General features: G+C 36.1%; 4 protein-coding genes and 1 pseudogene across 8 annotated transcripts; 2 read left to right on the forward strand and 3 right to left on the reverse strand.

Moving 5' to 3' along the window:
- Positions 1–2727: 2727 nt before the first annotated feature.
- LOC104722722 (RHOMBOID-like protein 7) lies at positions 2728–5231 on the forward strand. Its single transcript, XM_087475924.1, has 4 exons — positions 2728–3135; positions 3420–3747; positions 3838–4091; positions 4216–5231. Exons 1-4 carry the CDS (start codon positions 2873–2875, stop codon positions 4316–4318), a joined length of 948 nt encoding a protein of 315 aa, XP_087332050.1. The 5' UTR covers positions 2728–2872; the 3' UTR covers positions 4319–5231.
- On the reverse strand, positions 4415–7764 carry LOC104722723 (protein IQ-DOMAIN 22). Its single transcript, XM_010440935.3, has 4 exons — positions 6973–7764; positions 5523–5735; positions 5345–5422; positions 4415–5198 (listed from the first exon to the last, which is right to left on the reverse strand). The coding sequence occupies exons 1-4, from the start codon at positions 7528–7530 to the stop codon at positions 4551–4553; spliced, it is 1497 nt and encodes a 498-aa protein (XP_010439237.1). The 5' UTR covers positions 7531–7764; the 3' UTR covers positions 4415–4550.
- A 3891-nt stretch (positions 7765–11655) lies between these two features.
- On the reverse strand, positions 11656–15780 carry LOC104722724 (uncharacterized). 4 transcript variants are annotated; one of them, XR_015572825.1, is made up of 14 exons: positions 15203–15693; positions 14466–14892; positions 14234–14356; positions 13614–14145; positions 13464–13504; positions 13312–13380; positions 13121–13221; positions 12938–13016; positions 12745–12843; positions 12585–12653; positions 12441–12495; positions 12227–12308; positions 12042–12136; positions 11656–11944 (listed from the first exon to the last, which is right to left on the reverse strand). XR_015572825.1 is itself a non-coding variant. In XM_010440937.3 (14 exons), the coding sequence occupies exons 1-14, from the start codon at positions 15523–15525 to the stop codon at positions 11848–11850; spliced, it is 2187 nt and encodes a 728-aa protein (XP_010439239.2). In that variant the 5' UTR covers positions 15526–15780; the 3' UTR covers positions 11656–11847. The 4 variants fall into 4 exon arrangements, 2 of the variants coding, with proteins under 2 accessions (XP_010439239.2, XP_010439238.2); XR_015572824.1 differs by having other exon boundaries at positions 14234–14359; positions 15203–15690; XM_010440937.3 differs by having other exon boundaries at positions 12441–12490; positions 15203–15780.
- A 795-nt stretch (positions 15781–16575) lies between these two features.
- On the forward strand, positions 16576–20257 carry LOC104722725 (plant UBX domain-containing protein 13). The gene is made up of 10 exons (XM_010440938.2): positions 16576–16936; positions 17469–17530; positions 17634–18030; positions 18154–18350; positions 18453–18708; positions 18828–19001; positions 19169–19312; positions 19601–19744; positions 19833–19889; positions 19984–20257. The coding sequence occupies exons 1-10, from the start codon at positions 16853–16855 to the stop codon at positions 20089–20091; spliced, it is 1623 nt and encodes a 540-aa protein (XP_010439240.2). The 5' UTR covers positions 16576–16852; the 3' UTR covers positions 20092–20257.
- Positions 20258–22535: 2278 nt separating this feature from the next.
- LOC104722726 (protein DETOXIFICATION 49 pseudogene) lies at positions 22536–24333 on the reverse strand (annotated as a pseudogene). Its single transcript, XR_015571085.1, has one exon. The product of XR_015571085.1 is annotated as a protein DETOXIFICATION 49 pseudogene (transcript).
- Positions 24334–25073: the final 740 nt, after the last annotated feature.

Below are 25073 nucleotides of genomic sequence, written 5' to 3' on the forward strand. Positions count from 1 at the left end.
TAGAGTCATATTTCACTAGATTTTTAGTTTATTTAATTATTAATTTATGATATTGATGAGATCATATTTAATTATTTTTAGTTTATTTAATTATTAATTTATGATATTGATGAGACCATATTTTTACATAGGATTTCTAAAAAAAATATTATCTTATTATTTTATCGAAATGTGTCATTTTTTATACCGGCCCAATTGGGGACCGAAAAAATTTATTAATTTATAAAGGTTCTATTGTAACTCACTACATTTAATCCATCATCTGCTATATGAAATTGGTCTTTTTTAACTCTCATAATTAAATTAATACCTAAAACAAAAACTACAATAATAAAATATATAACTTAATCTAATTATAAAAAAACTACAATAAAAAAATATATAACTTAATCTAATTATTAAAAAAAACTACAATAATAAAATATATAACTTAATCTAATTATATTATTACGAAGCTTTTGAGGTAAAAGATCAAAATGTGCAGTTGTGCACACAAAATAATTTCTTGCAATTTCTTGAAATTTGTTGCACGTCTTGCATCGCAAGTTTCTAAAGGTTGAAGGATTAGTTTTACAGATTATATGTGACTGGTCCACTCTACATTCTCCAAGTTCTAAACAAAAAGCACTGTTAGATGATGAAATGACGAAATATATCTATAACAATTATTGATAATGTCTGAGTTTTGCAATGTATGCTTGTTGGAGCCGTCATATGCGATGCAATGCTCTATCCTCTTGGATCTTATGGACGCTGGAGATACAAGGTATGTATATGCTTTTCCCTTAAACCCTAAAAAATGAATTGATGTACATCAACTCTCTAATTCTTTTACTAGCAAAAGAGGTGTCGTGGGATCAACAAAATCCTTAGTTATTTTAAGCCAACAGATCCAAACGGAAATAACGAAAATGGCAGGATTTGTATCTGGCTAGCAAGTGTTGATGGAAGGATATGGTTCTTTTTTCTTTGTGTGGTAATCAAGTGTTACAACATTGGGCTAAAATTACCCTTTACCCTCTATATGATTCTTCTAGGTTTGGTTTGGTGAGGCGGACGTTGTTGTTTGGAGCTTCAAAATCGTGAGGGAAGGATGGATTGGATCTTCAATTGGTTTCATTGAGACAGGGGTTTGGACTTCCAAACGACTTCAATATCCTTGAATGAGACAAATTATCTTTTAACCTAAACAGATTTCCAGATTCATGAGCCATAGCTCATGATTTCTATTCTGAATCGGATCAATGTCACGTTATACCTCTCCCCGGCCGATTATGGTATTGCAATCTACAGATTATACAACTTATAAAAGTTAGGAGTTGAATTATAGTACAACTCATGAACATTTGTAGTCGTTCACGAATTGTAAATCAATTACCTTACAGGTGGTATAAACACTTTCGGTTATCAAAACAATATGCGATATCACAAATTACTGTGTGCATATAAATAAAGTTCTTATATATGTTGTACGTCATATACATACCAACTAGCTAATAGCCTAATACCAATTACCAACACACACAAAGCTGAAACCAAATTCCCAAAAAAAATACCAACTATTTAATATTTGCCAGAAAAAAACATGAATTTTTTTCGGCGCCAGAAAAATACGGAGACTAATTTTTAGTTGATAAAAAATACATAAACTATTATTTTTTCCCTTTTCTGTTACGACCGTTAACGGTATTATGACGGTGTTACTATTTTTGAAAAACATTCCAGAAAAAAACACAAACTATTTAATTTTGCCAAAATAATACATGAATTTTTTTTATTTGCCTGAAAAATACATAATTTTCTATTAACAATGTTAGAGATCATAACTCATAATTTTCTCTGCTCTCTTGAACTTCATACAAGTTTTCACTACTATTTAGGATAATTAAATCCAAGAACAAAAATATACAATTAGATTAATCGATTTCCAAATTTCTCAATTAGTATTGTTTTTGCATTAAAAAATGGTGAATGTGGTTAGGTTGCAGGAGTTGATGTCCCACAAAATGGCTATAATCTATGATCTCGATCAAGTTTGCCTACACCAGGCCATTTGATGATTTACACTAGCTATAAGCATCATAAAAGATACTAAACTAAGGAGATGAATATTTTATGAAAGGTATACAAAGGTGGAGATCTCATGAAATTTTAGAGTTTAAGTATTTATGAAGTTTCAAAATTTGTAAAGTCGGTATAAATCCAAAAACAACACTAATTGAGAAATTTGGAAATCGATTAATCTAGTTTTGTATTTTTGTTCTTGAATTTAGTTATCCTCTATAGTAGTGAAAACTTATATGAAATTCAAGAGAGCAGAAAAAATTATGAATTATGATTTTTAACATTGTTAATGGAAAAATAAGAAATGGAATATTACGTATTTTTTAGGCAAAGAAAAAAAAGTTCATGTATTTTTCTGGCAATAATAAATAGTTTGTGTTTTTTCTGGAATTTGTTTTAAAAATAGTAATACCGTCACAATGTCGTTAACGGTCGTAATGGAAACAAGGATAAATTGGAAAAAAATAGTAGTTCGTGTATTTTTTATCAACTAAAAAATAGTTTGGGTATTCTTGCAAAGAAAAAAGTTCATCTTTTTTTTTTGTAAATATGAAATAGTTGGCGTTTTTTTTTTTTGGAATTTTCCCGTTTTTTTTTAAACTCTTTGACAGCAAATATCTCTCTGTTCGCAGTTTACCTGTCTAATGCGATTTGGCAGTTATTATTTAAATATTTTTAAAATTTTTTAACAATTTGAAGTTTTCTTTTTAAAATTTTGCTCAAACTATGATATGTTCCCAAATTCTGATACTAAAGAAACATATTCAAGATTCGCAGAGATTGCTATATTAATTAGCTAAAGACAGAGATGGTTTCCACGGCGGAAGCAGATCCTGAAGAAGGGAGAGACGGTCATAACGGCGGCGGCCAGACGACGAGGAGACCTGACGTGCGATGGAAGTCGTGGGTGATTCCAATGGTGGTGATCGGGAACGTCGTCGTTTTCATTGTGGTGATGTACTTCAACGATTGTCCTCACAATAGCGATCGATGTCTGGGAAAAAAGTTGCTAGGACGATTCTCATTTGAGTCTTTCAAGTCAAATCCTCTTCTCGGTCCTTCTTCTTCTACGTGAGTCTTTCATTCTCTCTCTCTCTCTGAACATTGTAGCAAATTTTGATTTCGTTATAAAGTTTAAGTTTTTATGATCTGGGTTTGAGGTTTTAGCATTGTAGATTTCAGATTTTAGTCAAATCCCCAATTTTTAGCCAAAAAAAAAAGTATTGAATCTTGTTTGATTCTTGAAAATGCATTGGGTAGGTTTTGAGCTGACGAGCTCTGTTATGTATTCTGAGAAGGTTTAGTTCTTAAGGATGCATTGGGTTTGGTTTTGAACTGATCTGTGAATTTGGCAGGTTGGAGAAAATGGGAGCTTTGGCATGGGGCAAAATAGTTCAAAGGGGTCAAGTTTGGAGACTCTTAACATGTATGTGGTTGCACGCTGGTGTTATCCATTTGTTAGCAAATATGTGTTGTGTTGCCTTTATTGGAGTTCGTCTTGAACAACAGTTTGGTTTTGTTCGAGTTGGGACGATCTACCTAGTATCTGGCTTCTGCGGGAGCATATTATCTTGTCTGTTTGTTCAAAATGCTATATCTGTTGGTGCCTCAAGTGCTTTGTTTGGCCTCTTAGGAGCAATGTTATCTGAGTTGTTAATCAATTGGACTACTTATGACAACAAGGTATGCACTCACTGAATGATCTGATTTTAGCAACTCTGGATTCACAATTGTTTGGTTGGTTGATTCATTTTTTTCTCTCTTTTTTTGTAGGGTGTGACTCTGATAATGCTTTTGGTGATTGTTGGTGTTAACTTAGGATTAGGAACACTTCCTCCTGTTGACAATTTTGCTCACATTGGAGGTTTCTTGGGTGGTTTTCTTCTCGGCTTTCTCCTCTTGATTCATCCACAGTTTGAATGGGATGAAAACAGAGTTTCTCTTATCCCTGGTTCCATTGTTAAACCGAAGTACAACACTTGCCAACTCGTGCTTTGCGTAATTGCATCCATCGTCTTTGTCGCCGGGTAAGATTCACAACTTTCTTAATCCTTCATGATACCAACGACCATACTACTTAAGCTTCAGAACATTTGTTTTGTCTATAAACATTTGGCCTTTGATTGTGTTACTAAACTGGCCAATGTGCAGGTTTGCTTCGGGGTTGGTGATACTATTCAGAGGAGATAACTTGAACAGATACTGTAAGTGGTGCCATAAACTGAGCTACTCCTCTAAATCCCAGTGGACATGACATTTTTCTAAGAGTTAGATTTTTTTTTTTTTTACACCAGTTCTGTCAAATTGCTACAATCTAGGCAAATGATAGTGCTTTCTAGAGATGCCAACATTTTGATTAAGCAAGTTGTATTTGCAATTTAGATTAAAATCCACTTAACTCCAAACTTACAGACCAAGAAAATTAGCAGTAAAGCTCAATCCACTGATCTACAACAAAACCAGGTTAACCAGTCCAGCAACGTTTCTCAATACCTATATCCAATTGGCATTCCAAGACGGTCCAACCGACCTGAACCGGGATAAGCCTTGTTCATAAAACTAGTGTGCAGAACAGAACCTTTCTGAGGACCTGACTTCATATCACCACAGAATGGACCTGACTTCGTATCACCACAGTATGGCACATCCACAAATCCAAACCGTTTAGACGAAGACCGCTCGTAATATAACTGTGGTCGAGACTTTGGGGCACTTACGGACCTGGCCTTAGCCCTAGAGGACTCTGTACAAGCCATGTAGCTTGGATGGTCCCCGTAACAGCAGCTTTTTGTGCAATCGCTCGGTGCTATAGAACTTGCAGTGAAAGTACTGCGTTTGCTTCTAGAAGTCGCTGAGTATATCTGAGGACTGTTCTCTGCAGTGCAAAACTGGCTTGTGATCTCTTCATGCGACGAGGACGGACTAAAAGGCGTGACAAAAACTGGTTCAGAACGGCCTGCATTGTCTAGGACAAGGTGGGATGAGTAGAACATGTCTGGTCTGCTGCGTCTTGTGTAAGAACTGATGTGTTTCCTGTCGATTTGAAGGATCTTTTCTTCTTCATCCATGGCTGAGAATGTTTCTCTATGAGCAGCATAAAGTCTGTTGTTGTCGCTAGCCTTAGAACCAATCCTCTGAAAATTTTAATCCAAGCTCTTAGTTTAATTGGTTGTAGGAGTCACAAACTAATTAGAATAATGAAATGTGAAATGGATAAGCCTAACATAAATTCAATAATGTGAGAAACATATAAGGTTGGACCATAAGCAAAATCTAATACCTTAAAAAGATGAGAATGAGAAAGCTTGGAGCTGCGGGAAGAGATTGAATGCTCGAGTTTTTCCGGCGTTGGTGGACCCTTGAGGATAAATGAAGTTGTTAAAAAGGAACCTTAGACTAAAAGACATATTTTAGGTTAAAAAGAAACAATGTTAAGGGATTTAATTAACCAGGCTTACGGGGTTCTGGAAGTGAGAAGATTTGGTATTGTTGGATTGAGAAGAAGAAGATTCAGGAGTGACAATAATCCGACTGGCACGGACACGAGACTGAGCCCGAACCAAAGCGTGCATCCTGCGCAGATGGACTGACATTCTCTTCCGTTCGATATGGCCTCTAACTATTGCTTGAAGCCTAACCAAACCCTTGAGTGCCCTTAACGCTCTCCTTGCCTACGATTAAATTATACAAAAAATCACAAATTGCTTTTAAATTGGAGAGAAAGCCAATAATCACCAGAGAATATTCCAAGTGTCAATTCTTTAAATAAATTTGAGTCCTTGAGATCAAGCCTCCCATTATGGACAGGACAGGACCACAAAACCATATTGAATTTTTCAAAAGCATTACTTTTGAGTTTTGATAGAGGTTGGCGCCAAACGTAAGTGGAATAAGAAAAAAAAACAAGTTGACCTTTCCAAAACGAATTGAACTTTTGAAATTCAACAAAAATTAAATAGAGGGATATAAATAAATAAATACCATAAAACCAATTATTTACATGTATAGTCACTCTCTACGAGAAGAAAGATGAATCGACTATTAATGAACAATGCGACTTTTATGTCGATGAGTACACATTCGGGGTGTGAATTGTCTTACACACTACTATACACTAATAAAAAATAAAATAAAAAGGATTCGCCATAAACTATAAAGTACAGAGTGCAATAGGCATGCATGCATCACAACATTAATAGACATATATATTAACTACATAGAGGCTATAAAATATAGAGAATGAACTGAAATATAGACTAGTTATAGCAGCCAGCAGCATTCACCATGTTGTTACAGTGGTCCAGTCCAGTTAAAGACAATTCAATAATAACCAATAGGAAAAAAAACTCCTAATAATTTGTACTGCTTGATTGAACAGAAAAACCTCTTAATTTTGTAATAATTCGTTACATGGTTCGAACCGGAATCAATTTTAGAGTCGGTTGAACAGAAAAACAATCAATCCATTAACCGGTTAATATAAAATTAAGAAGAAAAAGCAAATACTACTAGTACAATTTTGTTTTTTGGGTATCCGCAAAGCAAATTACTTTATAGTTTTATACAAAGAATATTCAAGTGGCCTCTATAGAAGAAGGTTAATGTGTCTAATCACTCGTCTAGGGAAGTGGAAGCAGCAGAAGGTTTACGACATCGAAAAATGTTATCTGGACGATAATCCCCGTGAATTTTTTTTGTATTAACAAATCTATAACCATTTTTATTAACTTTTATGAAATTATGTAACAGATAAATTTATTAAGCTTCCGTCAAAGAAAAATTTAGCTTCGTAGTATAAAGTTTTATTTCTATGAAATTATAGATTTAGCTTCGTAACATACTTTTAAGAAACGAGTCAAATAAGTATTGTATTAGCATAGCAATTAAAGAAATGAAAAAGAAAATTACCAAATATCCACGAAACGTTGCTTGTATCTTAATCACAGCAAGATCTTCACGACCGTCGCGGCCGTAACCGTTAAACTTACTAACATGCGCCGCCGCGTCGTCGTATCCGTCGCTAAAACGCGTCTTAACAGGACTTCTCGTCGACCTCCCGCTCGTGCTCGTGAGCCTGACGACCGCGGCAGCAGCATTAGCGGCGGCGACGGCAGCCTCAGCAACAGCAGCAGTCGCGGCGGCCACCGCAATCGCGTGCTTGTCAGAATCTTCATCTCCCTCGTCCTCCCACGTCGGCTTCTGTTTCCTCCGTCGTCTCGGAGACGATTGGTGGTGAGACGGCGGTGGAGGCGTCGAGTTCGGTAGCGGAGGATGCGGAAGAGGAGGAGAAAAGTGATTCGGCGGTGCGGTTTCTTTCTCGCGTTTGGATTTGACGAAGCTCCATCGGCGTTTAGGATTGGAGGAAGTTGACCGAGAAGGTGTTTCGAAAGATGGATCCGGATAATAACCCGGGTCGGGTTTCTTAAGTCCGAATAAATTCTTAAACCACCGTGAAGCTTTTCCCATTACTATTAGTCACTTGACGAATGAAACGACAACGTTTCTTCTCGCCGGAGTTATTTGGAGAGAGAGAGCAAGATAGAGAAAGAGAGAGAGAGACAAACAAAAGAGAGCTTTGTAATAAAAGAGTTAAGTAGCCTCGTAGCAATAGAACACAGTGTTCTGGTTAGTAACCAAACGCCTCACTCGCGCGTGTGAGTCACTCACTTTCTATTTTCTTTTCCCGGGAAATTTCGTTAATCTCCATATCAATTAGTAATGTAGTATTATTTATTTTATTCCAGTCCAGAGTTGCGTCTAGTAATTTCCATGCATTACATAGTATTAAAGCATGTCCATTGGAGTTTTTTCATAAAAATTTGTCGCTTAAAAAGATATAATAAAATACATTAGAATATCGAGAGTTTCTCATAAAAGGTGAAAACGATTCTCAAATGAGAATCTTTAAAAACTTTCTTCTTTGTTTAAAGAAACTTTTATAATAGTACAAAATTATTATTTTATATTTTATTAATTTTTTTGTTAATGAAAAACTTAGCGAGAGACTAACTACTGCACATTATCTTAATAGCACCATCTTATAAAAATATTCTTACATATCATAATGGGTTTTTGAGATAAATCCGCTAATCCAAGTAGGGCCGTGGTTTTTAGTGAAGAAATTGGAAAAATCCACAAATCATAATAACTTATAAAAAAAAATTAGGAGTCAATAAAAAAACTTGTAAATTTGGGGACATTTTGATATTTAGAAAACCTAGTAGCGTTATGATATCTTTTTAAAACTAGAAAGTTATCAAAAACTTGATACGTATGTTTCGCCTACTTACATCTTTTGTATATTTCTACTTTGTCGGTAAATCTACTTAATACTATTCATAAAAACTCTTGTTAATCATTTTCTACTTTGTAGTTTGTAGTTTTATGTGCCATCTTATAGTAACACTTTGTAGTTTTGTTAAATTTGAGACAAACATTCAAATCAGTAACTGTTTAGGAAGGCTTATTTGGACCTTTACAAAGTAATCTTTAATTTGTAGATTTATTTCCTGTGGTTTAGCTAATTCTTTTTAGAATCGCCTAAAGTCTTTGTCGTCGTAAGCACCGCACTGGAACCAAATCTAGAAAAAAAGTAACATTTATTTAAGAAGAAATTGTCATTACTATAGTTATTTTGGTCATGTGAATCTGAAGAAATAATATGACGGAGTCCTAAAGAACAGAGAGATGACAAAAAGTGTCAATACTTTTTTGTTAGAGATGCATGGGAAGAGGACCACAACTATACTACGGACCCCATTACGGTTGGCGTCACTTTGATATGGGTCCTTCTCCTTCGGCCGTAAAATCCAATGGCCTATCGTTATAATAATATCTCCTTCCATGATCACGTTTTCGAGGTCCCTAACTCCTTTTTTCGTCTCGTTACGGAATAGCGCCGTCCGGTGTTACGTCGTTTTGCTCCATGGGAAAAATCGAATTTGGTATACAATTCTTATACAGTATTTGTGTTTTTTCTTTGTTAGTTTCCTTCTCTTGTCTTTCAAATCATTAATGTGCATTTGGACTGTATAGCGAATTTTCTATGAATAGTTGTTTTCGTTTCGATGCGATTAATAATATTGTTGTACGAATGAAAATTACGTAATTCACAAAACTACATAAGCACTCATATGTATAAGTTATATATATATATATATATATTGGAGAAAATATAATATTAAGATGTTTAGTCAAACAATCAAAAAAGTTTCCTAAGAGTATGTTCTTAATTAATCTAATTTTTATTCGACGGAGAGAAAGAGAAAACTCATTATCCACCAAGTCGCTACTAAAACCAAAAGAATGAAAGATAGTGTGTTTTCTTTAGAACAAAAGATAGTTAGTGGGAGTAATATTAAATATCTAAAATGGTAATTATATTGCAAATCATCTTGGACTTGTACTTTGTATTGTACAGATTTCGTGAGATGCAATTGACTAAATTACAAGACATTAAGACAATTAGGGATACTAAGTTGAGTTGTAAATATATCATATGTTTCATGTCAATAAGAAAAAACACTGTTAAGAAAGATAAGTCTCATAGTATGTATATAACGAATCCCATGGTAATCCCATGGTTCACGTGTATGGCTTCAGAGAATCTAACTCGTAGTCGTAAAAAGGAAAACAAGAATTGGACCGACAATTAATCCGCACTGGAATCTTCGGTATGTCTCATGACTCCATGCAATGAGAAAAAGACAGGACAAAGACTGAGAGAGATGGAAGAAGACATACAGACGAAACGGCCGTTGCGATTTAGCCATGTGTCATATACAAGTACAAAATGTGGAGGGCCACATGAGTTTTCTTAATAGAGTCGTATATAGTAGTCGACTACGAGTGGACGGTGGTTCTTCTTCAGCTTTTTACGGATTGTGTTGACCTTGGTCAACCTCTTATCGTGTGTGAACTCGTTCGTACCGTGTCTCTCTTCGCGTTCTGTCTCTAAATTTAATACTAGTCAAAATTTATCAGCGGGAACTATTGTTTCCTATCAAAATAACATTTTTGTTGGCAAGTAGTATATTTGATGTTATTGTAATAATGCAAGAGATTTGGATAGGAACTAGGAACTAATTTAACGAATACTATGATTTATTAACAAGATTAGGTGCACCTAATAATAAGAAACATCCAATTTAGGAGTGAGATTGCAAAAAAAAAAAAAAATGAAAGTCATTTGATAAGATTAGTTTCGTGAGTTGTTGCGATCACACACGTTCACGCCATGCGGGACATTTTTAATTTGGTTTATTCTTCTTTACGCTCGTTTGTTTTAGTGGAATTATACTTTTCTTCAGTCACATAAATTTCAAAACTAACTATCTAAACTGAACTAGAATCAGTATTCAGTAATAAGCCTAAAAAGAGGAATCCTTTACTGACCGATAAAAAAAAGCATTGCAAGCATCGCAAATTAGTACTGAGTTTAGTCATGTTTTCTGTTAAGTCACCACTGGCATCATTTCTTATCATGAGCATCAAATCCTTCCTAATCAATATCATTAAAAGGTAAAAGATTCCATCTACGAAACTTTAACCTACTCTATTTTTGTTTCTTTTATTCGATAGTTTTTATTTTAAGAACGAAAATATGTTTGCACAAAAAAAAAAAAAAAAGAACGAAAATATGTATTGGTCCAAAACAAAAATATGTACATATATTACGATCCCTAAAAGATACCTCTTGGTAAAATAGACACGTTCATCAATCAATGAATTACACATAATAGAAAGATAAAGATGTCTCTATTGTGAAATGTTACAATATCGAAATACATACAAGGCAAACAACAAAAAAGTCTTAAAAGTTTTTTTTGTCTAGAGGTCACAAGCATGTATTGTAAACTAAATATTTACTACTATGTAGCTCGATGTGATTTGTTCTGACCTAACCAGACAAGCAGACAATTATCTTCAACCCCCAAAATTTTCTTCCTTTCAATACTTCTCTTCACGCACATGCATGCACATACTCGGTACAATATACCCATCTATGTATCCTTTTAATTTCTTTTAATAAATCAATTATGTAACTGCGTCTACATCAAGATGCCGAATTGAAGAATTAAAAGTTTTTAAAAAATATTGTTGTATTTAGGCTTCTGACTCTTTTATATTAGGTGCTGAGAAGCTACAGACGACGCAGTGATGGGAAGCTGTAATGAGAGAATAAAAAAGCAAAAGAAGCAAAGCTACGAATTGTCACTACTCAGTCACCTTACCCCTTGCTTCCATTTTCTGCTCTCTTCTCTACCCCATAAAAAGAAACCAACTACAGTACAATTCACTACAAGACACCAAATCTCTCTGTTTTTCTCCTTATTCTCTTTTTCACCCCTTTTGTTTTATAAATTACATCTAGGTCCTCCTCTGGCTGCACTTCCCATCCCCATTTTACGACTAAACCGAACTCAAACCGAAAGCATACCAAGTTTTATTGCAGAGAATTGAACCAAACTTTTACCACTAATCGGAAAACAAGGTTCTATTTCTGTAGACATTCCAAAACAGAACAGAACACACTAGCCTAACTCTAATAAACTAATTAGTAACGGGTATGTATGTTACTTTGATTCAGCCTTTTGCTTTCTTTCTTTCTTTTTTTTCATATATTGAAAATATATAGTAGTTTGGTATAATACAATGAAACATTTGTATAGTAAGTGATCAGGACGATGCTTTCTTTTTTTACACGTCCTTGCTTTGAAAACCTTTTCTTTTTTTGACAATTATGCCTTGTAAACTTTTAAAACCATGAACCATTTACCTTCTTCAATCATCGTCTTCTTGCGCACCCGACCCAGGTTTGCGGAAGAGACTCATCATCTGACTAATTAATTCCTCAAACGAAGGTCGTTTTGCTGGATCACTGTTCCAAGGATAGAGAACAAAGATTATTAAAAAACGCTTTTCCGAAGTTTTGAGGGTGGATTTGATGAAACAATTTATACATATATCACTCTTACGTTTGCCAACAATCCTGTATTATGGATGCGATCCGGGGATTTAATCCTTCAGGTAAGTCTAATCGTCGATCCATGAACCCGACTACTCCAACAACCTAATTAAAAGTTGATAGTATTACAATCTTAAGATTAATACAATCTCATGATTTAGCTATACTATCCTAACGACATCATTCCAGAGATACCTGAATAGAGTTTAGACGGTCCCATGGTATTAAAGTAGTCATTAGCTCCCATAAGATGACTCCAAAGCTGAACACATCACACCTATTACAAGTTTACAACGAAAGTATTGAGTTTTTTTTTACTCCAAGGGAATGTTCAAGTTATCGAATAATATTGTCAAAAAAAAAAGAGAATAAAAAAGGGTTTAGTATGTTCATATTATATCAACCGTACTTCTCATTCGAAGGTTCACTTCTGAGAACTTCAGGAGCCATCCACTGCGGCTGCACTTAGAAAACAATGAAAAATGATTAGTAACAGAAATCCAATAATGTTTTGTGGATTAAAAAAACAGAGATGACATTTACGAAACATTACAGTTCCTTTCCCGGATTTAGTACTCAAGAAGGTTGCGTTCTTCCACTTTGACAACCCAAAGTCTCCAACCTAGGGAAGAAAGAGTTGTCAGTACATGCAGTAATAAGCTCAGTTTACAGGTATTCATGAATGCAACTTGAGTAAACTGAAGCCTTTGTACCTTGACATTCCAGTTTCTGTCCACAAGTAGATTGGACGATTTCAAGTCTCTATGTACTATTGGAGGATTTCTGCGATGTAAGTAATTCATTCCCCGAGCCTGCAACAAAAATAGAGAACCCGAACTCGCTCAGCATTTCATATGTTTTTCTTTCATTGGGAGGGAGGTGGTCTTTGGAAGATCAGAGTCTTACAACATCAAGTGCCATTCTTAGACGACGTTTCTTGTCCAATGGCTGATTCGAACTATGTAGTATTTTGAAGAGACTCCCTCTAATCACCAAAACCGGAAGGAAAAAAATGAACACAGGGTAATTTATACAACACACTCGATAATGAGCAACACTACATCCAGATCCATAGGTCAATGATCTCACCTTGGCATATACTCCATGACTATGGCAGATTTTTCTTCTGTGCAAACCGCTCCCATAAATAATAGCACATTCGGATGTCTCAGTTTCTTCATAATGTTGATCTGGTGATATTGATCCCAACTGATTTATTTTGTCTGGCACAGATTATTTCTCTAAACACTTGCATAGCAGAGGGAAGTAAATATGCGTACCTCCTTTTTGCACTCCGTCAATGTCATCGCATTGTAATCACCCTCGAAGTATACCTTAATAGCAACATCCTGATCCAGATAGATTGGACTACTTAATAACTCATCTGCACTGATACAGGAACCATTTTTGAATCACATTACAAAAAACTTACTGATCCATTCCAAACTCCACGATGAACCGCAGCAAATGAACCTGTGATGTAACACATCATCGATTTAAACATACAAGACAAAGATCTGTACTGAATTTTGCATATCTAAAACGTGAAAATGAGTACAAGACTCTGGTAAACGAAATGCACCTCTCCCGACCTCCTCCCCAAGTTGTAAATCTTCCCATCGTATCTCACATGACGAATCAGTAACGAATCTATTATTCCCTTGGTTGGCAGGAGTTTGTTGCTTATTGATGCTGACTCCAAGAATTGGCAAGGGATCGCCGCTAGGACGAGTATTCCAAGCATCTTCTATCTCACCATTTAGGTCCGACATTTTTGTTCCCCGCATGCCAGACACCAAACCACTCTCTAGTCCTCTGGGAGGTTTCCTTTGTCCCAGATTCCCAATATACTGAAAGCGGTCTCCATTATGTATCACATCATTGAAATCCTCATCTCCATTCCCATAGACATCTGAAAATCTAATTTCAGCCTTTTTTGGTTTTCCATTGCCATTGTCTCTGAAAGCCGTATATGTAACTGCATTAGAAGCCTTAGAACTAGCTCCACTGCCACAGGCTGACTTATTTATACCATTTCCTAAGATAGGCTCATTATCTTCATTTCCTTGGTTGCCAGTAATCTTTCTTTGCAGCTTCCCCAAAAACTTATCCGCCTACACTAGTATATATGTAGATTCAGAATCATTGTACTAAGACATTCTAATGAGAAGTGTCCTGTTTAAGTAGACAACAAAGACTTACCAGTGAACCATACTTCTCGAAAGTTGTGGAGGCAACAACAGGAACATTTTCATCTCGGCTCCTAGAATTCTGATTTGCATTGACAGAATCATCTCCATTTCTCTGTGGTCGAAGCTTCGACGCCTTCTTGGTTTGTGCACGAAACAGCAAAGCAAACTATCATTCATCTTGCACAAGTTTTTTTTTTTTAAAAGGTACAAAAAACTTCGAACACTCAGGATGCGAGATTTACCAGGTTTGAATCAGTTGATGAATACTGTGGGACAACTGGAACCTGTGGTGGTGCAGCAATCTGAGCCCTGGGAAGGTGCCATTGGTGCTTTCTCGAATTTGATTGCTGTCTATTACTATGTGATTGTTGCTGATGCTCGTTACTTAGTGGATGCATCCTATTGAAAAGCGTCGCATCACTCGAGACAGTAACAACACCAACGAGCTCACCATTTTCATAAACAGGGCTTTTAGTCACCAACGCCATGAATAGTTCACCAGTTTTCTTCTGAAACGGAAACTGACCAGTCCAAGTCTCTCCACGGCAAACCCTATTCCTGATACCCGTAAGGCTATTACGGTATTCTTCGGTTACAAGCACATCAATCGTTCTGTAGCCAACAACTTCCTCAGCATACCAGTGGTAAAGATTCTCAGCAGAACGACTCCTAAGATAACAAAAAAAAAAAAAAAATCTCTTCACTCAGAAACGCATAGTATATTACCCCACTTGCATAAACAAAGAATCACTAATTATAACTTTGTTTAACTGCTTAATCTACAGAACCTTAAGCAGATTCAGATACTCCAATCTCGAATTTTCATTTGTAAAACTCACTAAATAAACTAAATTCATCAGGTATAGCGGATCACAGAAGGCAAATCAATGGAACAGTACACTCCTCCCTGATTTAAGCAAAAGCATCTACAAAACACCATAGATGAACACTACACCGAAGGAAGTTATCAGTCTCTCACCAGAAAGTAATTTCTCCAGACGCGGCAGATGTTACATGAATCGCGTGTCCCATCGAATCCATCAAAGTCCGATACGCACTATCAGCGAAATAGAATCCTGAAACCGCTCTCTCCCAAGTCGCCGTCGGATTATCCCAGGAATCCGCCGCCTCAGCCTCCGCCTCCGTTTCCAATTCCGCCGCAGGTTCCTTACCGGTTCGACTCTCCTCCTGAAGCAGCAAGTCATCAACGTCCTCCCTCAATCTCGCTTGGCTCGTCTCCATTCTCTGACACCACTCCACCAAAACCTGGTAGAGACTCGAATCCGAGTTGTTCCCGGCCATCGTACTCGCCGGAGAATTGGTTTGAGCAGTCGCATCAAGATCCGACTCTGGTAAAATCCACAAATTAAGTTATAAATTTAAAATAGACGAAGACAATCTTGTGCTCCACATTTGTTTATTAATTTTTTTTTTTTTTTTTTCAGCTGCTTCTTTAATTACGTTAGTGACGTTATAATTAACAAACCCCAGCTAATAAATAAACACTCCGACGCATTAAGCGTATGCCACGTGTACTTAAGCTAATGAGCTGCTGACACTTGTGGAATTGCCGATGTAAGAGGAAGATTTGAATTTCGAGGATAGACGAAATTGTCAGGATTTAAAAGTGGTGATTTGACGATATTAACCTTGATGATAGCTTTAAATTACGATACAGCCTTTCTTGTTGCCGCCGCCAGTGCCTAAAAAATATCAAAAGGGACCTTGACATGTGTAATTTGATTTCATTGATCGATATAGGCCTTTCTAGTGTATTTTACATTCACAGTGTCTCTAACTAAAAAAGTTCAAGTCGAATAACAAATCAATTCTAGATTAAAAAAAAAAATCAATTATTAATAGTCTTCAAATCAGTGTAGAATAGTATATTTAAATGTAGTCAACTGGATTTGTTTCAGTTTAATCTAAACACTTGCTTGTTCCTGGAACACAAATTGAAATAGCCAAGCCAAATGACCACAATTCTCCAAACTCCAAAAAAAAGAGCATGATCATCATCATGAGCTAGTTTCTGATTATGGGTTTTATAAGATTTTTTTGTTGGGCCTAAGGCCTTTTTACGTTTTAAGGCTTATATTTCCATATATTTACCGCAATTGACAGAAAAAATATGTGGTAACAAAACTGTAAATACTAAATAAGCATCAGGTAAGAAATTTATAATATTGAACACAATATATTTTAATAGAAAAAATCTCAAATATATATATATATATATATAAAAAATATTCAATCGAATTAATTTTTTTTTTTTTTTTTGTAAAGATTGGGAATTTGGGATACCCCAAACCTAAATATTAGTATCTTAAATAGGGGAATATCCTGATTCCTGAACCGTACAGCGAAGAAAATTTACAAAAAGAATAAATATTAAAATAAAGTAAAATCTAAAACCAAAAAAAAAAAAAAAGAATGAAGGAAAGAAGAACCAAAAAAAGGCTTTAAACTCTGAGAGTCGCCGATCCAATTCATCTTCTTCCACTCTGCAATTTATTTAGGAATTTACATAAAACATTATTAATTCTTTGCCTCCTCCTACACTCCAGCTTTTCAAACACACACAAAATCTTCTCTACGACGATACTTCCTCTCTCAAGGTTTCTCGTTAATGGCGACACCCACTCAGGAAGCAATCGACACCTTTATGAGCATCACCGGCGCTTCCAATGCCGTCGCCGTTCGGAAGCTAGAGGTGATTCGTTTACACTTTTCTTCTTCTATTGATTAGAATTTTTCTTTTCTTTTTGGGTAACTTTAGGATTTGATCATCAAAATTCCTTTTTTTTTTTCTAAATATGTTCCCTTAATAATAGTATTGTTTTTAGTTCAAAATTTTGAAGTTGATTTTGTCAAAATTTAGGTCATCCGATGATCGGATTAAGTTTTTGTTTGGAACGTTTCTGCTGTTTCATTGCTCTGTGTACTGTGTAGCTTATCGATTTTGGTATTTGTTCATTGATTATCTAAACAAGTCTGTGTTACCTATACGCATTGTGAAATTTTGTGGTTTAAGTTGGGAAAAAAGTTTCGTTCTTTTTTTTTGTTTTTAGGGTTGTTAAATATGCTGAGGGGTTTAAGTTGATTGTTGGAAGTTTCTTCAAACTTCTTCTTGTGTACAATTTAGTTTGGGTTTACAACTTATTTATTGGGTGCTTTATGCCATTCTATAGTCTCTGTATTACTTGTAGCGTTTGCCTAAAACTTACATGATTTCTTTGTTACAGGAATATCGTGGGAATCTTAATAGAGCTGTGAATGCGTACTATAATCACGGACATCAAAATTCGTATGCCCTCCTCCCACTCTTTTCTATCTTTGTTGCTACCTTGCATGTTTTTTTTTTTTTTTTAGACATGTGTGTGTGACTCCTTCCTATCATCTTTGTGCAGACTATATGAAAATCAAGCTAATATCCCTCAGGGTGATGCAATGGATACAGATGGTGATGTGACTCCAGCCCTCTCAGAAGCTAGAACCACGGTCCCCTTCCCGCGCCGGGATCCTCCGATGCCACCTCATCCAAGGGGTGTCAGGCAGATACCTATAGAGGTTAAGGACAGCAGTGTGCCATCAGGTCGATCTAATGATGCTCCTTCTATCGAGGATGTGACCCAGACATCTCGAGCTCATAGTCCAGCTCCCCAAGAGGCGGTCATTTTAGAATCTAATGATGATAGTCAGTCTGCTCCAACCGGACAAAGTAGGAATGCTATACCTGTTGATTACAATGACATAGAAGAAGATATGATTCGAGCTGCTATTGAGGCCTCAAAAATGGAGACTGGGGTAAGTTTTGCTTCGATAATGGAAAGTATTTAAAACTTAATAATTAGGGATAGGCATAGCCTGCTCGTTTTCTGTTTACCTTGAAGTCACAAGATTTATTCAGTGGTTTCTATTGTCATATAGGTACCAAGGAATCAGTCGCCTGAAAATGATCAGTCTCGCATGGAAGATGATGATAACGCAGCAAAACCTGTCACAGTGCAGTCAGCAGAGGAAGAAGTGTTGCGCAGTGAAGGTTGGAAGGCTTCATCCTCAGAAAGAGAAGCCTCTGAAGTTTTTCCTATTCCAGGACAGCAGGGTACCCGAGCCTCAAATGGAAGGTTAGTTTGTTCTGTTTTGTTTTGGAACACCTTTTGTAGTCCATCAGTTTGTCTTCTGTTTTTCCTAGAAAATGTCCCAAGAAATTGTTTTTACATGTGTAGACTCGCAGCACCTAGCTCACTGTCTGAGGATGATGATGATGACGACGACGACGATGACTATGATGATGATGATGATGATGACGACGACGATGACTATGATTATGACCCTGATTATGTTGACGAGGAACTCATTGAACCCCGTGTTAGGCACAGACCAAGACGTGCGGTTTCTCGATCTCGGGCCCCACTTAATGATGATCTTCCCCAAGATGCAATTATTCATTCAACTGATGCTGACAATGGTTTTCCTTCTGAGGTAGTGAAGCATATATGTGTGTTTCCTATATTTATTAATCAGATTACCTTTACTTTCAAGTAAGAATCCTAGAGTAATTAGTGGCTGAGCTATTACTCTTATTACATGTTTGGTTTAAGTGGGGAGGCATTTCGTCTGAGGAACATGATGAAGCTGTCATGCTAGAGGCTGCCATGTTTGGAAGCATTCCTAATAGTGAATATCGTGTTCCTTATGCACCATCTTATCCGCGAAGGACACAGCGTCCACCCTCACCGTCATTGACAGCTCAAAGGTTGATTCGAGAACAGCAGGTTAGAAATATTTTTTTGTTTCTTTCCTCCCCAAAGTTGTTTGGAGATTACTTTTTTAATTGATCTATCCTTGTGACAGAATAAAAGTAATGGGCAAAGAGTTTAACTCTTTTAGGTTTCGAAGGGATTGATAAGTTTTTTCTTTGTTGAAATGTGAACTCATGTAGGACGATGCGTATCTTGCATCGCTGGAAGCTGACAGGGTAAAGGCTGAGGCTCGTCTATTGGCAGAAGAAGCTGCTAGAGTAGAAGCTCTTGAAGAAGCAAAGAGAAAGGAGGAAGAAGCTCGCAGGAAGGTCGAAGAGGAACAGGTGCGCTTCTGGTTATACATGAGTCTCTCTAATCCTGTGTGTGAACAGGTTATCCCGAATGTTATGTTTTGAGTGGTTACCAAGATCCTGCACTTGAATAGAGAAAGAGTACCCAAACCAAATAAACCTTTGGAAAATGGATGTCTATACTTTCTTGCATTTACGAAAAAATAGTTAGAACTAGCCTCCCTACTAGGTTTAAAGTCTCATAGGTACTAAGCTGTAGGCGGTATTTGGATGAGTTTCTTCAGATTCTTGAAAAACCAATTTTTTTATTTCTCTTACTAGGAGCTGGAAAGGCAATTAGTTACCAAGGAAGCGTCTCTGCCTCAGGAGCCACCAGCAGGCGTAGAGAACTCCATTACACTTCAAGTCAGACTGCCAGATGGCACCCGCCATGGCCGCCGGTTCCTTAAATCCGACAAACTCCAAGTGAGTATCCCAAAAGCAGCTTCATTTATCCTCAGACAATATGAAAAACCTTACAACCCACTAAGCATGTCTTCTTTCTCATATGCAGTCACTTTTCGACTTTATGGACATCTGTAGAGTTGTGAAGCCCAACACTTACAGGCTGGTAAGTGGTTTGTGCCAAAAAAATGCTATATTCAAAATTTCGTTGGAGACTTTCTTTTATTCTTAGTTGGTAATGTTTGTGTGATCAAAAACAGGTAAGGCCTTTTCCACGGCATGCTTTTGGCAATGGGGAATGCTCATCGACTCTAAACGATGTAGGTTTAACAAGCAAACAAGAAGCATTGTTCTTGGAGCTGATCTAAAATGGGTATTCTATTGGGGTCTATATAACTTATTCTTTAGGTCTCTTTTTATTTTTCTTCATAGAAAGTTGTTTCCTCTTATTGTTTTATTGAATATTGAATCCAAGGCTGGCTTTTACAGGAAAGGTTTCGTTTTCGCCAATATACATCTTCGTATTCGTTGGCTTTTGTTGGATGTGATATTCTCTCTTTACATATATTATTAGTATTGGTGTTGTGGTGGATACCAAATTTACCAGATTAGCAAAGATATAATATTCAAAGCTAAAGTTTTGGAATTATAGAACTATAGAACTCATTGTAGCGGGATCGAACTTTAATGCTCAAATTTATCCTAGAGCTATTCTCTCAAATTAAGAGATCAATTGTAGTATTTAGGGATCAAATCCACAAAGACTCAAGACTACACAATAAAGAGTTTTATAATTAAGTTAAACAGATTAATTTAATCGAAATAACAATGAAAAATATTAAATAAAACTGTTGTAAATTCAGAAGATCAAATAGCTAGTTCTAGGGAATTTTTCAGAAAATTATGGAATATCAAATCAATAAATTAATTAGGATTCAAGCATTTAAAAATCAGATCTAGAACTCTAAACTCTTCTGTAAAATAAATCAGTTCTCATTGCAAATATAATCTAAATGTAAAACCAGAAAATCCAAATCTCTTTGCAAAATTCTAGATTAAAAAATCAGCTTTAAAAACAGGTTTAGATAAGTTCACAAAATTACTAAATCAAATCTCTTTGCAGAAAGTAATTTTCCTCATCAAGAGGTTTTATCAAGAAAATCAATTATATTCTCATATCAATTAATAATCCTAAGATCTAAATTCAGATGACTAATCAAAGATCTAGCATTAAGAACAACCTATGATGAAGATCTAGAAAGATAATGAATCCTAAATAAACAGATCTAATAAACCATAAAATCCCTGTGAAAACCCTGAACCTAACAAGCAAACTACTCAGACATGTTTAATGAAGAACAAGACATAATTCTGAATAATAAGCAATTGAAATTAAAATAGTAAAGAGGGAGTTCAAGAATTCTTCTCTCAAAGCAGTTCAGATCTCTCTCTCCCAAAAGCTCTCAAAATCTCACAGGGTTGCAGAAAAATAAAACTTGCTAGAAAATAACTTAAAAGTTTCTAAAACCTAAAAATACTATTTATATGTCAAAAAACACGTAAGGGACTAAAGATGCAAATATAGAAAACTTTGGGGTAGATTTGTAAAATTTCCAAAACTTACTTCTCTCTCGGCTAAACATGGTGTCGATCGATGCTAAGGCAGTGTCGATCGACACTCTCATCCTTCCTCGGCTCCAAGTTCTCTTCCTTAACTGAATTGCTCCAAAATCCCTTCTAATTGCTCCATTTTGCTCTTTTCATTCCAAAATCCTAGAAAATCTGTTAAAACTCTAAAACATCCTTACAAAACAAATCAAAAGACTCTAAAAGACTCCTAATATCATGGTTAAAAACCATAAAAACCATGATATATCAATATAATACAAAAATCCAAAAGATTATGCAAGTGTCTTAGAAGTTTAAATTATAGATCTAGACAAAATAATTGAAGAGAAAAAACAAGAAAAGAAGAGGTGATGGAGGATGAAAGACATTAGAAGCTATAGTTATATAAAAGCAAGTTGGGACAGTTGAGGGAAAATATATATTTGATGTTAGTGGCAAGTTCATAACTAATTCTCCTTCGTTCATGCTTCATCTTATGGGCCATTTTTGTTCCTTACCACCACACCATGAGTTTGTTACATTTTTAGTAGTCTATAAAAAAAAGTTCAAATTTACACCATGAGTTTGTTATAACCAAATGGTCGTAAAATTTGTAATTCAGATTTGACTTCTAAAGTTGTATTGTCAAAAAAAAAGTTCTAAAGTTGCATTATATTATTATACTTTATCCAACTCATGGGAAACCAAAGAAAAATAAAAGTGGACTGAAACTATGAAACGAGTCGGGTAAACGGGTTAGTCGGCGTTGTTAGTGGAAAAAAAAAACGAAGGAGACGACAAAGAGACCAGGTCGTTCACGGCGTCGGCTGTCGCAAACGACGACCTTAAACTTTTCTTGCCGTCGTCAAAAAAGTTACACAAACTCCTTACTTACACACGCGCTTTATCACGTAAACGTCACGCGTACACAGGAGGACCACTTAAAACATGCATGTATATTATTTTTCTCTTGCATAAGAATTTCCCGGCAACGAAACCAACTTCTATCTTGTCCTTTAATTGCTTAACCAGATTCATATACTTTATATAACAACTCAAACCACTTGAAAAGGATAGTTTTATGTTTTATATTCAATTTTAAAAGTCATTCTCATGACAACAAATTCACTCTCATGATTTATTTTTATTTTTTTTTTAAATGGACAGGTTATTAAATACTATTGATTATTAAAGCTTTTTACAATCAAATCAAACAACCTTTGTAACATTCATTACTTAAAATCAAATATATCTCACAAATCAAATGTTTCATCCTAAAATAATCAATTAGAAGAGTTGAGTGTACAATGAAACGAATCTCGTTAGATGCCAATAAATCAAAACATGGAGAGACAAGGTTTTTAAAACACATTCAAATGCCTATAATTCCCACTTTCTTCTATATCCAAAGAATCCAACAAAAACGGGGTCGTGTTCCCATCGTCTTCACCATCACATGATCTAGTCATGAGCTCTTTTGATCTATGAACTTCGACTTCCCAATCAGTCGTAGCCAACACAACCAACATCGAAACCAGGCATGATCCTTGCGCCGCAAAGAGACCGAGCCACAGTCCCTTGAAGTCAAACCCACTAAAGAAACTTAACCATATAGCCACTGGCATTCCCACAAAGTAGAAACAACACAAGTTTATGTTTGCTCCTAACTTAGGTCTCGCACTTCCTCTCAACACTCCACAAACTGTGGTCTGAGGACAGTTCCCTAGCTCGCAAAGCCCTATGATAGGCAAAACCATAGAAGTCAACTTCACAATCTCTTCCTCATCCGTGAACAATCTAGCCCAGCAGTTCCTCACCATGAAAGCGAAAAACATGGCGAATAAACCTAAACCTAGGCTTAAACCTAGTCCTGTTCTCGCGGCTACTTTCGCTTTATCAGGCTGATTCACACCTAGTTCGTTCCCAACACGTGTCGAAACGCTAACACTAAGAGAAGAAGGGAAAATGTAGACCAAAGCGGTGGTTTGGATCAAGATTCCCATAGATGCCACAGTTGCTTGCGGGTTAAGTAACAGTCCACATAGAAGAATCATGATTTCGTACCACCACCATTCGAGACAAACCGAGACACAGCTAGGGATTGCTAACTTCATTAGAGATCTCCATCCTTTAAAACAATCCATCGAAAACCCTCCCCAAGTCTTGTCGTAAACACCGGAAAACACAATATAGATGATCAGAAACCCTAAGAGATTGACATTAGTCCAGATTGCTCCCAAAGCGACTCCTTTAAGTCCGAGACCAAGGGAAGAAACGAGAAGGTAGTTGATCGGAATGTGGAGCAATACGGCGAAGAAAGCAGAGTAAGTAAGAGGAAGAGTGATCGATTGAGATCGGAGGTAGATACGGATAGGGTGTAAAAAAGATTGGAGAATCAGATCAGGGAGAGAGAAGAGGATAAAGATCTCAGCTTGGTTCGAGATTTCTTCGTCTTGTCCGAAGAACAAAAGGATCTTTTTGATGTTGAGCCAGAGGATAGAGATGGGAAGAGAACAGAGGAGAAGCAAAAGTGTGGTTCTTTGCAAAGCAAGGCCTAAAAGTTTGAATCTTTTGGCGCCAAAGGCTTGAACACAGATGGGTTCCATACCAATAGAGAGACCGGAGAGGAGAGAGTAGCCTGTGATGTTTGCAAAGCCGAGTGCGAGCGAGCCGCCGGAGAGAGCAGAGAGATCGTTGAGACGGCCGAGGAAGAGCATTGAGATCATTGAACGAGAGTAGAGAAGTAAACCAGTTAAGATCATTGGGAGAGATATTTTGGCGATTGATTTGGCTTCTTGAATCAAAGAGGAGAGATGATTCGGGTTTGGATTCGGATCTTGTCGGTGATCTGTTTGGTTCTTGATGATCAAAGGAGCTGCCATGATTACAGGTTTGAGAGAGAGAGAGGACAGAGAAAAAGAGAGAGGATGATGAAGAAGAAGAAGAAGAAGAAGGTATTGTTGATGTGTGAAAGGTGTGCTATAAGTTTGAAATTAAGTGACTAATTATGCTTTATTGGGAACAAGAGATGTTATTTTGACTAAGATATTAAGTCTTAATTACAACATAACAATTTTGGCGGTTTTTGACTAGCCATTATGTCATTTCTTCTTATGACTCCGTCTTCATCCTACTACTACCGAGAAGACACTATTTTTTTTTTTTTTTTTTTTTTTTTTATCATTTGTGGGAAATTGAAATACAAAAACAAAAAAAAAGTGTCCAAGAAAATATGATTTTTTTCAGATTTGGAATAACATGAAAATTTACGTTTATTTGGATTTCCAGGGGAAATTTCCCTTGTAAATTGTATTTTGGAAATTTTTTTATATATTTCTAGAGATACATTACAAGTTTACAACTAAGCTGAGATAGAAATGAGACGTTTGTTGGGGTTTCTATTCTTAAAAAAAAAAAAACCAGTGTAACAAATTGACTCGTGTCGTTATCTTCCTCACTTTTAATAGTATTGAATTTGACTATTAAAAGGATTCTTCAAGGTGCCAAAAAAAAAACAAGAAATTGTTTTGTAAAACTTACGTATTTTTTACAGAACCTCAATTAATTAATTAACTGCTCAAAGTAGTAGTAGGCTAATAGGGAACACATGGACACAGATCATACATATACCAAAATGGCGATTAATTTGGCTTCTTGGATCGGTATGATCACCACGAATTGAATTGGTTGGACAATCTGATGTAAAATACATGTGATATTATAAAATAATTTTCCATTTGCT

The sequence above is a fragment of the Camelina sativa genome, chromosome 11 (assembly GCF_030686135.1).
Source record: "Camelina sativa cultivar CO46 ecotype springtype chromosome 11, ASM3068613v1".
In the NCBI taxonomy this organism is placed as follows: Eukaryota; Viridiplantae; Streptophyta; class Magnoliopsida; order Brassicales; family Brassicaceae; genus Camelina; species Camelina sativa.

What these genes read in the sequence shown, in the direction of transcription:
- LOC104722722 (XM_087475924.1), top strand. Translation starts at nt 2,873, where the DNA reads ATGGTTTCCACGGCGGAAGCAGATCCTGAAGAAGGGAGAGACGGTCAT. An exon ending in GGACTACTTATGACAACAAG is followed by an intron (nt 3,748 to 3,837) that starts GTATGCACTCAC and finishes CTTTTTTTGTAG; the next exon opens with GGTGTGACTCTGATAATGCT. An exon ending in TCCATCGTCTTTGTCGCCGG is followed by an intron (nt 4,092 to 4,215) that starts GTAAGATTCACA and finishes GCCAATGTGCAG; the next exon opens with GTTTGCTTCGGGGTTGGTGA.
- LOC104722723 (XM_010440935.3), bottom strand. Translation starts at nt 7,530, where the DNA reads ATGGGAAAAGCTTCACGGTGGTTTAAGAATTTATTCGGACTTAAGAAA. An exon ending in CAACGTTTCGTGGATATTTG is followed by an intron (nt 5,736 to 6,972) that starts GTAATTTTCTTT and finishes ATTTAATCGTAG; the next exon opens with GCAAGGAGAGCGTTAAGGGC. An exon ending in CTCATTCTCATCTTTTTAAG is followed by an intron (nt 5,199 to 5,344) that starts GTATTAGATTTT and finishes TAAAATTTTCAG; the next exon opens with AGGATTGGTTCTAAGGCTAG.
- LOC104722724 (XM_010440936.3), bottom strand. Translation starts at nt 15,525, where the DNA reads ATGGCCGGGAACAACTCGGATTCGAGTCTCTACCAGGTTTTGGTGGAG. An exon ending in CATCAACTGATTCAAACCTG is followed by an intron (nt 14,360 to 14,465) that starts GTAAATCTCGCA and finishes GCACAAACCAAG; the next exon opens with AAGGCGTCGAAGCTTCGACC. An exon ending in GTCATGGAGTATATGCCAAG is followed by an intron (nt 13,017 to 13,120) that starts GTGAGATCATTG and finishes TTTGGTGATTAG; the next exon opens with AGGGAGTCTCTTCAAAATAC.
- LOC104722725 (XM_010440938.2), top strand. Translation starts at nt 16,853, where the DNA reads ATGGCGACACCCACTCAGGAAGCAATCGACACCTTTATGAGCATCACC. An exon ending in ACCCGAGCCTCAAATGGAAG is followed by an intron (nt 18,351 to 18,452) that starts GTTAGTTTGTTC and finishes TTACATGTGTAG; the next exon opens with ACTCGCAGCACCTAGCTCAC. An exon ending in GGAAGGTCGAAGAGGAACAG is followed by an intron (nt 19,313 to 19,600) that starts GTGCGCTTCTGG and finishes TTCTCTTACTAG; the next exon opens with GAGCTGGAAAGGCAATTAGT.